The 13836-nt window shown below is 40.0% G+C and overlaps 2 protein-coding genes across 5 annotated transcripts in view; one reads left to right on the top strand and one right to left on the bottom strand.

Moving 5' to 3' along the window:
* The window catches only part of Trap1 (TNF receptor associated protein 1), a 53459-nt gene extending 46027 nt beyond the window's left edge, over positions 1-7432 (top strand). The window contains exons 14-17 of one of the 3 annotated variants that reach the window (XR_015534936.1): positions 1182-1369; positions 2887-3118; positions 3602-3763; positions 4437-4509. Coding sequence is in view for 2 of the 3 variants with exons in the window: in XM_087347875.1 (XP_087204001.1) it covers positions 1182-1369; positions 2887-3118; positions 4437-4509; positions 7109-7210 (595 nt within the window). In the remaining variant the exon portion in view is untranslated. Of the gene's footprint in view, positions 1-1181; positions 1370-2886; positions 3119-3601; positions 3764-4422; positions 4510-7108 lie in introns of those variants that run through there. The other 2 variants (XM_087347876.1, XM_087347875.1) reach the window with 2 other exon arrangements.
* Positions 7433-9511: 2079 nt separating this feature from the next.
* Positions 9512-12164, bottom strand: LOC147873982 (uncharacterized). 2 transcript variants are annotated; one of them, XM_087347877.1, is made up of 3 exons: positions 12088-12164; positions 11184-11347; positions 9512-10907 (listed from the first exon to the last, which is right to left on the bottom strand). In XM_087347877.1, exon 3 carries the CDS (start codon positions 10321-10323, stop codon positions 9655-9657), a length of 669 nt encoding a protein of 222 aa, XP_087204003.1. In that variant the 5' UTR covers positions 10324-10907; positions 11184-11347; positions 12088-12164; the 3' UTR covers positions 9512-9654. Both variants share the same exon structure in this region, with proteins under 2 accessions (XP_087204003.1, XP_087204004.1).
* Between the last annotated feature and the right edge of the window lie 1672 nt (positions 12165-13836).

The following is a 13836-nucleotide window of genomic DNA, read 5'->3' on the forward strand; positions in this document are numbered from 1 at the left end:
GATTAAGAGGAATAGAGAAGAGTGAGGTTATTAAGTTTACTTCAATTGCTTGGGGAACATTTACTCCTTTAGTAAGCCAAATAATTTGCAGTTTTTAATTTCTTAGGCCTGTGTCACTCCAGCATATACCCTTAAGTATCCTTTTTAAGGGTTGATGTAAGCAGAATGCTCAAGCAAATATTCTTGGACATAAAAATATCATGTAAGATCTATAGCTTTCTTAGTGACTTAAATTTAATTAAGTCTTATCGAACAGTCATTTTTCCTGGTCCTCATCATCAGTTGGAACTGATGAGGACTGAATAGTTAACGAAGAAAACTTTGTTAAGTAAAAATGTCACTGCCTTGGTCAAGATATTGGATTGATCAAGTAAGAGATGATGTGATTTTGTGATGAAGAAATTAGAAAGAATGGTTGGGTTTGGGAATGTAGAAGGGAAAACCCCAGTGGAAAAACGTGTGAGATCATTAAAAGCCACCAACTTGTATGATGACCCACGTAGCAAAAGTGATGGCAACTGTCTTCTGGGACAAGAAAGCGGTGATATTGGTCGACATTGTGGAAAAAGGAAAATCAATAATTCTGAGGGACACGTTGGTGCCCTGAAAAGACTCTGGGTATGCATGAAGCGAGTCCGACCTCTCGCACGCTAACACAAGACCGCACAAGTTTTTGAACATGTCATCACTAAACTGTGTTTGACTGTGTTGCCCCATCCACCATAGAGCCCTGATTTGGCCCGATAAGACTTCTATCTCTTTGGTCCAATGAAGAATACCATTCCTGGAACGAAGTTCAGGGATGATGAAGTTATCGACGAAGTGAATATTTGGCTCCGACAAACACCAGAGGACTTCTACCAACAAGGAATACGGGTGTTTGCTACCAGGTGGTGGAAAGCGATATAAAAAGTTTGAGACTATATAGAAAAATTGTGCTTTTAATAAAGGATGTGGCTATACCAAATTCAAGCTCTTTCCTATCATGTTTGGCTGAGATAAAAATGTGGGGCCAAACTTACTGAGTGATCCTCGTAATTCAAAAGCAGGTGCTAATTTAGACATTTATATGTCTATCAATCATTGAATTTCCAGCCATTATGTATGGATGCATATGTTTTTTAGTGTCTTTTACATGTTCTTTTTCTTTCCTTTTTACTGTTAGTTTTGTGTTTGTGCAGTCGAACTTTAGCTGAATCCTCTCCATATTATGAAGCACTGAAGCAGAAGGATGTCGAGGTGTTGTTTTGCTATGAGCCATATGATGAACTGGTGTTGATGCAGCTCCACCAGTTTGATAGCCATAACCTCACTTCTGTGGAGAAGGAGATGCGCCAGGATAAGGAACCAGATGATCTCACGAACCTTGGTAAATATATGTGTAGTAAGTGCAGTAAGATTCAAGGAGTGCAGGCATTTAAAATTGTTTTTAATCCTCATTGAAATGTCAAAAGCATACATTATATTATAACATATTTGATCCTTTCCCTATGTTTTATGAACAATTTTTACCTGTTTTCTCGAGGTGTTTTTCACATTATGCAGTCAGTATAATTAATTAAATTGTCTTTTTAATGAAACAAACTTCATGATAAACAGTTGCATTGTTTTGTATTTACTTATTTATGTGTGTGTTATTAATGAATATTGACACAGTTTAGCAATTTTAATAAGTATTACCAATGCCACTGGATGAAACAGTGTGCACTCCTGCTCCATATTTGGCCATTTCTGGCTACAGATCTCAACCAAACGACGGTTTATCTTGACTGTAGGCGTTTGATGTTTTCTACTGTTCATTCAATTGCTGGTATAATTCTATAAATTATGACATTCACATTTCCTTCCATCCCCTTTTGAATTCATTATTTACCAATTATCATCTCATTTGATGCTGAACCATGCTTTGGTTGTTTATTGTATACCGTCTGTTGCATTTTGTTGGAAAGCCCGAAGGGAATAGACCACTCAGAAGTCTTAAGCATAGATGTAAGGATAATATTAAAATGGATGTTTGGGAAATTGGGTGAAAGGATGATAACTGGATTGATCTGGCTTAGGACAAAGACCAGTGGCAGGCCGCTGTGAACATAGTAATTAATCTTTCTTTGGGTTCCTTGAAGGTAGGGGAATTTCTTAATTAGTTGAACGTACTGTTGGCTTCTTAAGGTCTGTGATTCATGGAGTTGTTTAATTATAACTGGTACTTGCATGTTATGTTTGATAGACTTTATCTTTTTCATTTCTGAGTAGCTGAAATTTTTTCGGAGTTAAATTATTGAGTTTCATAGTGTTTGTTGGTACCTGTTTAGATGGAAGTATCTGAAGGACAATAGAGTCACTAGTTCTTGCTGTTATAACAGTACAGGCAACTCTCAGTTTACAAACATTTGCTATAACGAACGTCACAATTCATTCAAAATTTCTTAAAGTCTCCAGTAGAGTTCCTTATAAAACGAAATGGCAAATGTATAGTGAACATACTTGAAATATTTAAATAAACTTTTAAAAAATGTATTTATTACAATAATTATCAGGAAATTATTATATGATAATTATACTGAACTGTTCTTGGTTAATAAAACTAATTTAGCCAGTAAAGAAATGGTCTAAATGCCATGCTGCGTAGAATGTTTTCTTGCATAACACATACATACATTATAATAAAACATTGTATAGACCACTCGATGTTTAGTACATGGTTTTAATGCTTTAAAGTGGCTGCCAATGAATAAGATATGTATTGTAAAAGCTCAGGAATGCAAGATACACATCACGAACATCATCTTGGAATGGAACTCCTTCCTAAACCGAGAGTTGCCTGTGTTGTAAATTCTTAATGAGAACCATGCAGTTAAACTTCTACTCTCTGGTTATGTGTTCCAGGAGCAGATAGCCTCAAGCGCAGTGAGGTGGAGGCACTTGTACCTTGGGTCAAGCAAACACTAGCTGGCATGGTACATAGTGTGCGAGTGACCAAAAAGTTGGATGCCCATCCCTGCGTTGTCACAGTGGAAGAGATGGCAGCCGCAAGGCACTTCTTCCGCACTCGGTCACATCTCATGGATGAAGAGAAGCGCTATGCCCTTCTGCAGTTGCAACTGGAACTCAATCCACGGTGGGTACTTGTGAAATTTTATGGTGCAGTTCTGGCACTCATAAGACAAGCATACATAAGGGATGATGAACCTGGTTAATTTTGTATGACTTCAAATGAAAATAAATAGTGTTATTCAGAAGTATCAATGGAACACATTTAGGAAGCATTTTGTGTTTGCCATTCTGATGTGTTCCTACTTATGGACAGTAAAGTTATATGAAGATAAAAAGCTGAAACAGTTTGTTCTACCTCTGTAGCATTTGAGATACACCAACATCTAGTTACAAAACTTATGTACCTGGGTTATTTCAAAAGTCATGGCAACTACTTTTTGGGGGCAAAATATTGAAGAAAGTTCAAAATATACATATGAAGGGCACGATATATTCCTCTGATTGGCGTAGTCAGATCAGGTAGATATGAATGGGTGTAGGTATAGTAGTTTGTGATACAGAAACCAGTCTAACACACATGGTACTGAGCAAGCGTGTTTACTATAAGCCGGCTGCGGGGACTGCAGCCTTGATATGCACTGTACCAGTGAACTGCCCCTCACTCCACCGCCCGCCGCGCTCGCTACCTTTGACCTGCTAGCCGCGCTGAAATCCTTGCATCCGGATGATAGCCCTGTTCTGCTTCGCACTCCTCACCTGTGGACTTACTGTAAGTTCAGCCGATTAGTGGATAATGACAACGTAAGGGGGAATATTAAAATAATGATATAGAGGAAATAAAGTGTTACAAATTATATAAATTTTTCAATTTTTGAAATTAGGGGGTGCTGCAGCTCTTATGGGTGGGCTGCCACTGCTTTGGGGTCTGTACCAAAGGGCCTGTTTTGGTTTTTGACCCTCTACCATCCTTTCTACATGTTCTAGCCAATCTTGTTTGTGTTCTTATTCTGTAATTAATTGAAAAAACTCCTCTTATATCTTCATTCCTGATTTTGTCAAATCTTGTACATCCCTTCGCAGATCTTAAAAATCGCATTTCTGTTGTTTGTCTCTTTTCTTAAATGTCCAACATTCACTTCCATATAGCAGTGCAGTTGAAGAGAAATTATATCTGGGGGTACACAATCAAAAAAGTTTGAATACCACTGTTTTAGGTGATTTTAATTTTGTAGGTGGAAAGAATATTACAGGAAAGATTTTTGTATTAACCATGGATGTTACACCAAAATACTGTCAATGTACCTCTGATGATGGTCCCTTTAAAGATTAAGACATGTCAGGATAATGTAAATAATTTTGTTGTGTTGTAATTACATGGTTTTGTTGTTCATAATTACAGATATGTGGAATATAATTACTGTCTTATAGGCATTTTTTTTCAGGCACCCTATCATTAAGAAACTTAGCACTCTGACCACAACTAATGTAAAGTTGGCGGAGCTGGTTACGAAACAGGTATGTCAATCTATGTCATTATTTAGAATATCTTTCTGTTTATGCGGGGTAAGGGTTAATAAATCTAGACATTAATTTTTCATGTTTATTGTGTGTGAAATCCTGTAGCACGAAAATATACTGATGGAAGCCAACACCAAAATTATACCTTCCGATATAAAGACATGATACTAGAGGCAAAATACCGCATAAATCGGTACAAGTCTCAGCCTATGCTGATGATACAGTGATTATTGGAGATATGAAAGAGCTGTTAAACAAGCTTTCATACAACTTCAAATATCTGCAAAACAAATAGGACTTTAGATTAACCATGAGAAAACAAAGTTTATGGAAATAACAAATAATCCATCGCAAAGTAAAGTAAAAGTAAAGTTATCCCGCTACGAGCCATAAAGGCGCTTGGGGGAGTTGAGGTATAGCTCCTCTCTTTCTTGACCTTTCGGCACTAGATGGGGGTGAGGTGGACAGCATCACACCCCGGCAGCACTTTACTCCCCGGGGAAAGGACCCCGGTACCCATTGTAGAGGAGGCTGGGTGGGCCCCAGAGCCGGTCTGGACGCAGAGGCTTGAAGAAAGATCCTCAGCCTCCGCCTGGGATCGAACCCCAGTTGCCCAGCTCGTAGCTAGTCACTATACTGACTGAGCTACGCCGGCAGGAAAAATATATCAACATAAATTTAAACATTTGGGAGCTATTGTTAATAGTACTAATAATATAACAGTGGAAATTAATTGTAGACTATTAATGGGGAATAGGAGTTTTTATGGCCTTCGACATCTATTGCAGTCAGAATTGCTAAGGAAAGACACTGAATATAAAATTTATAAAACATTAATGAGGCCAATAAATAGTATTGAATGGAAGTGGGAGCTGGACTCTTACTAAAATAGATGATGAAAGACTTAGGATGTTTGAAAGGAAAATTTTAAGAAAGTTATCTGGTCCAGTATGTGAAATGGTGTTGCCCTCAGTGGACTAGTTGTTAGCATGCTTGCCACTGGACCCAAGGTTTGCGGGTTCTAACCCGGCTGAGATCGATGGATTTTTAAGGGTGATAAAAATCTGTAGCACAACTTCCTTTGAAGGGGAAGTAAAGCCAGTGGTCCCATGTTGTAGATATACAGCATATAAAAGAACCTTACAAGCATGAACAAGATGTTTTGTAAGGAAAGTTCAACGGCCAATTATCACCCAAGCCTCTCCTGATTCACTGCTAGATGGCTCTGGCAGTCACAATTATGATTGAAGAAATTGTGCAGAGTCAGTGGGCTTGTCACTCACTACTCATAAATGCACACTTTGAAGACAAAGAAACCTCTCGCATGGGAGGAGGCCATAGAAAGAAATAAATGTGAAAATGGTGTCTGGAAGGTAAGAAATAACAAAGAAATACACAATATATATATAAGGAACCTGATAGTTAAAATAATCAAGTTGTCAATAGTAAGATGGCTAGGACATGTAGCCAGAGTGGAAGAAAATCTACCTTCCAAGAAATTAACCTTCAACCAGCCTGAAGGCAATCGCAAAAGTGGACGACCTAATTTAAGGTAGCCTCCTTTGTACTAAATGATATTAAAACCTTAAAAATTAAGGCCTGGTGGATGAAACCACAAGGAAGAGATGAATGAAGTAGGGTTCTTCATGACCCCAAGGCTCATAAGAAGAAGATATAAAGACATGCAGTGTTGTTGGTTTAAAATTGTTAGATGCTGTGAGTAGATTAACCGCAGTGATACTGGATGAGCTAGTAGCAAGTAAAGTAAAGCCATCCCACTACACATGTAGTCATTTGTCATTTCTAACCTCGGCACTAGATGGGGGTGAGTGGTCAGCAAAATGCCCAGGATGCGCTTTACCCCCAGGAGAGGACCCCGGTACCCATTGGATAGGAGGCTGGGTGGGCCCCAGAGCCGGTCTGGAAGCAGAGGCTAGAGGAAAAATCCTCTGCCCCCGTCGGGGATCGAACCCCAGTCGTCCAGTTCGCAGCTAGTCACTTTACTGATTGAGCTATGTAGCATAAATAATTAAATTGTCTGCAGAGAGTTATTTAATTTCTTGGTTATTTCAACAAGTGTGCTGATATAGGAGTCTGTAATCTTCATATCACTCAGCTGAATCCATTCAAATTCCTTTTATGACCTTCAGGATACCTGTCTGTAGTTGAAGATGGATGTCATATGGGTTGTAGCACTGTGTAATCCATGATCAAGGCAGAAAGCTCCTCTTGAGATGTTGGTAAACTTCTGTCAGACTACATGATGCTAGAACCCAAAACATCTTCATACTCGCCACCATGAAAACCTAAAATCCTATGTACAGACCATCAGAACCGTTATTCTTCCTGCTATCCTTTACATATGCGCCCTTCAATACAACTTTCATGAAAAGTAATCGTTTAGTTTCTATAATGTTGATGTGTTATATTGGGATGGACAGACCCACAGCTTGCTGATAGGGTCTTAGAGATTTAAGGAGGAATATTTTAAAATGTGAAAAAGTGAAAGATAATTGAAGTTGGCTTCAACTCGTCTTCCCGTCTTGGAGTTCCTCCTCTGAATATGTTATAAAATTTTTCATGTGTTGTGTTACAGTTGTTTGCTAATGCACTGCTGTCAGCTGGACTTGTAGATGATCCTCGTACACTTCTGACAAATATGAACGAAATCCTCACTCTCGCCCTTGAAAAGCATTGACAGTTTTACAAGCACCGAAGTAATTTACATACCCAAATTACCAGTTGTATATGGAAGATGAAGATAACATGAAGCTGCTCAAATTCAGGATCTGAAGAATTTGTCTTGTGCTTCTGTGTATTTTTTACAGTCCTCCATTTCTGTATCTCTTTGTTATAAAATGAAAATATTTGATTACTGTTTGGAAGGTCATTCAATAATTGGAATAAACATATAAATGTTTTGGTTTTTATTGATTAAGAAGGAACTTCATCTTAATTTATGTCTGTTGGTTTCCAAAGTAGTCATTGTTGCACTTCATATTTTTTTTTGTAGTGTTCTGTCTGACGACAGGTCCATATATTATGAACAGGATCCTTCCAACCTCTTCAGGTTGTCAGGGACCTGCTCATACATATATACATTCTTGGCAGAGATGATCAGAAGTGGTTTGCCATTGCCTTCTTCTGTGTGTGAGTGGAGTAATTGTTGGGATGCCACGGAGAAACCGGGGAAGCCCCCGGAGGAAAACTCCGTGATGCCTAGACCATGGCCTTGCCCAACACAAGTTATAAATTTGAGCACCACCGGGAATTGAACCCGGGACCCCAGGCTTACAAGGCTAGTGTTCTGACCACTAGACCACTCATGATAATCTGAAACCATGAACATTTTAATGCTAGCATCTACATAATTGTTAAATGAAGTTTTTCATGCATTGAATTTTTTGTTGCTTTTAAAGGTTTCATTCGTGTAACCAAACAAAAGGAGTTGTCAAAATTTATAAATCTCAGAACCGTCAGGCTGAACATCTGGAGTTCAGTAGCTGGTGTATGACTTCAGAAACTACATCACCACATCTAGAATGGCCCCTAGCAGCTAGCACCATGAGAATAGTTTAGGTTAGGTTAGGTTAGGACAAGGTATTTTAATTTACTTTAAGTTAGGTTAGGTGAAGTTTGTATTATTTCAGTTAGGAAAGTTAGGTTTGTTTAGGAAGGGCATTGTTAGGAAGTTTCTTTAAGTGAGGTTATGTTTGGACATGATAAGTTAGTTGAGGTTAGGAGAAGTTAATTTTGAATATTTGAAAATTGTGACTATTCAAATGCTTAGCAGTTTTATTTCTCAGAATAGGGTGCATATAATACGCGTTAACAGACTCTGAGTTGTGTTCAAAATTCATGATGGACACCTTCTCTCAGAAATTGTGCGCAATAGAATATTTCAGATGAGTAGCCTCCAGGTGATAATGACAGTCTCTGTTCATAGTTGTAATATTGAATAGAAGTCACTAATTAATGGAGTGCATATTGTGTTTGGGAATTTTTTCACTTCCCCTGGAATAGGAGGGGCTGTAGGTAGGAAAACGTTTTCTCTCATACATCTTGCTGTTGACATTTAGATCGGGCATCTTGCAAATTGAATTCTCATCCTCCTCATAGCCATCCTTTCCTACAGTATATCACTACCTGGTCCCAGTCTAAGCTAAACCGAACAGTACAAAATACAGACAAGATTTTTTTTTAGTTTGATCAAGTTAAATATATTTATGTAAGATTTGAGGTTTTCACAGCGGTGAGTATGAAGATTTCTGTCTTCTGGGTTGTTGCGCTGTGTAGTCTGGTCGATGTTAACCAACGTTTCAGAGATCATACTCACCGCTGTGTCGCCCTGATGACGGAGGCAGTATGACCTATGAAACGTTGGTTAACATCGACCAGACTACACAGCGCAACAACCCAGAAGACAGAAATCTTCATATTCATCGCCCTGATGATGGAGGCAGTATGACCTCTGAAACGTTGGTAAACATCGACCAGACTACACAGCGCAACAACCCAGAAGACAGAAATCTTCAGATATATTTATGTGTTAGAATCTCTGTACACTCCTGTTCCTGCATGTGCAACAGTAATAACTGACATGGGAAACTACAAGTGTCCATTTACATGGATATAATGTACTGTTTAACAAACATGGTTGTATATGAAGTCCCTGGAATTTTTCTCTTAACCACATAACTCAAATTAAATGCTTTCATGCCAACTATTCTCACTTGAATTCTGTGTACCAATAGGCAGTTAATAGATATTAATCTGCGTTTCATATCTGAATAAGTCACAGCCTGTAAAAGTTTTGCTTTCATTCCACAAAAAGTAAGGTGGGGATTGAGTGACATTCCACAAGTTTCGTCTGCAGACTACACAGTGATATCCGAATTGATTTTGTGTTGGGGGAGTCTGCATTGAAAGTCTCCAGGCTGATTTTTTGTTATTTGCCTTCGATCCTTTATAATCCCTACGTTTAAATTAAACTCAGGTAGAACTTTATATGTTTTATTTATTGTCACATAATACAATACAGATTTTGCCTACCAACTGACTGGGTACAAGCGACGTCAGAGGTCCCCAAAGACAGAGACTGCTTTCAGAGATCATCACAACCAAGTCAGCTGATTGCCTTCACTAGTTGCCACTATTTCTGTGCAACGCCATCAAGGTTGCGCGAGTAGGCATTCCACTGACAGTTGCCCTGCGAGATGACTGGACAGATGTCGGTCTGTGCGGTTGTAGAGGTCCCGATTGTTGATTGAATCTGCTTCCGGCACGTTGGATGTGCTCGTGGATTGGTCTGGGTTTTGGCCTTTTCCACGAGCGGGGCCACCACATCGTATTGCTGCTATTGGGCAGGGGATCCGGGTGTAGAGCCCGAAGTCCAATGGTGCCGCCTGAATTTGTCGTCGGCTGCAACTTGTGACAAGTTTTCGAACATTTGCGATGAAGAAGGTCCCTGACCTCTGCCGACAATTCATCAGCCCAGCGTAGGTGTGGTCCTATCAGTGCACGAGATACCTCATCCAGCTCACGCCAGGTGTGGGCTAATGCACTCGTCAGTTGAGCTGGGTTAGACTGGGCTTCACCCCCTCTCGGCCAGCGCATCCACCACAGATGACGATACAAACGAGGTCTCTCGTGAACTGCTGGGACTACAGCTACGATTTGTTGGTACGTTGTCGGCCGAAGACTGACCCGGTCACACGTGCAGCTGACGGCAAACTTCACAGTTTGAGAAACCCCAGCGGCTGCATCAGGGCTGTACATTTTGGCTTCCTTATCTGTCAGATGATTCTGCATTAGGTCGATCCTCAGTACGATTTTATCCCAAAACTGATTCTTCGCGAAAACATCTGGCCAGTATTCTCGGAGGGCAACTTCCGTGTTGGAAAGCGACGAAAGTTCCGTTATCACAGGAAGGGATGTCGCCAGCCTCCAGGACGTCCATGGATGTAGGATGTACCAGAAGTCACCATCACACTGTTGCTCCGCTTAGGAAGTCGGTATCTGTGCCGAAATTGCTGTTCAGTGTCTGTCATGAGACTGTCCTCTCCTGTCGCGTGCCCTAGTAGCCATAGCACATAACGCACTTGCACTTCTTGTGTATTCGGTTTCTTTCACGCAGATTGTATGTGTTGCTGCTTACACTTGATATGGATGAGTCGGGTTGTATACTGATAGTGGTTCTCGTTCTGGATTTGCTTCTTTTTGGTGGTGCTCGAAAAGCCGTGGACCCGTTGATGCTGCTTCTATTGGAAATTATCTTGCTTCTTTTTTTCGCATTCTTAGGTCTGGTTTTCTGAACCTTCGGTTTGGTTTTCTGAACCTTCGGTGTGGTTTCCTGAACCTTCGGTGTGGTTTCCTGAACCCTCGGTTTGTCTTTCCTGTAAGAATAAAGGCAAGTTCTGTACAGACCGACACGACATTGAGAAAGGAGAACGCAACTTACCTACTGAAGGAGATAATACATTTAACGGTTAATATTTATTTCATTGGTGCGTTTACTCGGTGTACAGTTCATTAATTCTGTGTCTGTGCGCCGCTAATTTGTCGTAGCTAATATAATGATATTGTAAATTTAGACAGATTTTTTATTATACTGTGTAAAAAATTATTATTTTTCTCCATTGCTTGGCATAAAATTTAAAACGGCTGCTTACCACCGTGTCTTTTTGATCCAGGATTGAAATGTTTTGGCCCATGGATATCTTATTAGTATTTTGCAGAGAATGACAATTAGAAACACGACTCCAGCTCCTGCAGCTAGCAGCAAGGCGTAGACCAGCAATCCGCTGCTCCATAATTCTGAGTCGGTGACTGTCATCTGGAAGATTAAAACAAGGAATTGTATGGCCCATGATGAAGAATTCCTACTTCTGTATAATGACAATAGCGTAGATCTTGGGTAGCATATAATTACAACCTTAAAGTATTATGGACACAGAGCGAATTAAATTTTGTATTAAACATACAGGGTATACACAAAAGAATGGTGCGGTTTCAAAAGTTAATAAAAAAATTATTTTTCTCCTTACACGGGCACAACATACACCGTCAGCGGCGGCAACTGTCCAAGTTTCTCATGCGTTAATTACAATCCTTCTATGTGTGCACCCTGGGTCACACGACACACATCCACACGGTAATCAAACTCATCCGATCCATCGCTGTGGAAAAACACGATTGAGAAGCACTCGTACATTCCTGTGAAAATGGGGGGGGGGGGGGTTGGGATCTCCGTCCAGTTGTAGAATGTAATCTTCCTAATTGGTATTCAGTTGGGGTAATAACCAGCTTTCCAACATGTCCAAAAATGAGTCGCCAGTCACAGATGCACCATTCTTTTGTGTATACCCTGTGTAGGCTATAAATAATGGGTAATGTTTCTGAAGGTATAGAGACCCATCATTGCACACTTATACACGTGATGCCCATCCAATATAACATTACGTGTTTTCCCGTCACTACTGTTTAGACTAGTTTTGATTTCAAAACATTTACCACTGATCTTTTTCAAGATTATCTCTTATCAATATATATGAATTATTTTATATTACCACTCACCTTTCTCAATATGTCAAAACTGTTATGTGTTGTGTGCTATTTCACGTTCTTCTGTCGTATGCTAAATGTTTCCTAGACAATGCGAGTAAACAGTTTCTAACAATATCAGTAAAGCTTGGGCAACACCAGTAAACAGTCCAACAATGTACCTGAAGTTTTTTTGTTGCTTTGTAAATGTGACTATTACGGATAAGATTTATACAGGCCTTTGAGGAACCAATTTTACGTAAATTAAAATAAATCCTCCACCCACATGTATGATCCCGCTTAATGTGTGTGCTTTTGACGTAAATACGTCTATACGGAAGGGTCATTCGGCAAAAAAGTGAAAGGAAAACGTGGAACGAAAATGTGTAAGATCCATATTAACAATGTGTAAATAGGGACCGACAATGGTCAGCTTGCGTGCATTTTTGTGTTACATTACTGCCGTCAATAATCCGCTTTCGTTATTGCGGAAAAAGCTGAGCTGTGAATCGCTTGTAGAAGAAGTGCGTCGTAGACAAGAAAATTTTGTGCTGTAAAAAACTTTTTAGAATATCACAAGTAATTATCTTATATAAGAATTATTACATTACATTTCATTTCATTACATCACAGAGACGTATTTACGTCAGATTCTCCGGAACCGTGGTTCCACTGTCCACTTCTTTACCGATCCGGTATATTGCTTCTTATTACTACATTACGTTAATATAAGCGACCTCACAGAAATTGTTTCGTAAGCAAAATTCAGCGGCCATTTCTCAACCAAGTCTCCTGATTAACTGCTAGATGGCTCTGGCAGTAAAATCAGGATTGAGTTAAAATTGTGCAGAGTCAGTGGGCTGGTCATTCACTAATAAATGCACACTCCAAGGCCAAGAAACTAGGAGCCAAAGTTCACAAGTGGACTGTAGAGCTTGAGAAGAAGAACTCAGAAATCTAGAGACTCAATTGTTTCCCCAAAGTATCAACCAGCCGACCAACCAAAAAGCTAACTATGGGTGGAGCCCTCGCAAGCGCGATACATCGTCCTTTGCTGGGTGACACGTACGAAACGCACTCATGGAAATGGTAATCAGAGCCTTCGGACTAAAACCGGGGTTTGGACACTGGTGCTGCAATCTGCTGGCCAAAGTAGAATGTGTCGAAGTCCGAATTTCTTTGTTTACAATGGTTACCATTCTTAGCATTAGCAGCCATTTTCATGAGTTATTTGAATATGTATCGTGATTACTACGATCAGCTTGGTGTGTATTGATGTACGTGTGAGTCATCCCAATTATACTAAGGCTGCTTTCACACTGAGCCCGTGAGCCGGTATACAATTCAGAGTTCGGCTCTCATAACCCTCCGCTAGAGTTACCAACTTAATAGTATCTATTACAACAACTTACTGGAGTTTTCCCCCCCTCAATGTGACTCTCCCGTATAAATGCGTTGGCTAGACTGGCTTGATCTGCAGCTCAGTGAGCCTCGTGTAAAAGGTTTCCATGCTAAAGCAGGCAAAACTCTCCCAACCAGTAGCCGCTACTAGCGGGGAGACCTGCATAGTGGCTCATCAGCCGCTCACACAGATTCACCGGTTCTCGTCTGAAAGGGTCCAATGCATTTTGCTGGGATTTATATCCCCAGCCTTCGCTTCAGCTCGCGTGAGCCACGTGTGATAGGGCCATAAAATAATTTATGTTGGGACAGATTAAGTTTGATAAGGTTAAGACGCGCTATGGGTTGGGTTATGTAAGTCAGGTCCGTTTTGGTTAAGAC

The sequence above is a fragment of the Zootermopsis nevadensis genome, unplaced genomic scaffold, assembly GCF_977971745.1.
Source record: "Zootermopsis nevadensis isolate Lab colony 2312 unplaced genomic scaffold, Znev_1.0 Znev_ptg000012l, whole genome shotgun sequence".
Lineage (NCBI taxonomy): Eukaryota > Metazoa > Arthropoda > Insecta > Blattodea > Termopsidae > Zootermopsis > Zootermopsis nevadensis.

What these genes read in the sequence shown, in the direction of transcription:
- LOC147873982 (XM_087347877.1), bottom strand. Translation starts at nt 10,323, where the DNA reads ATGCAGAATCATCTGACAGATAAGGAAGCCAAAATGTACAGCCCTGAT.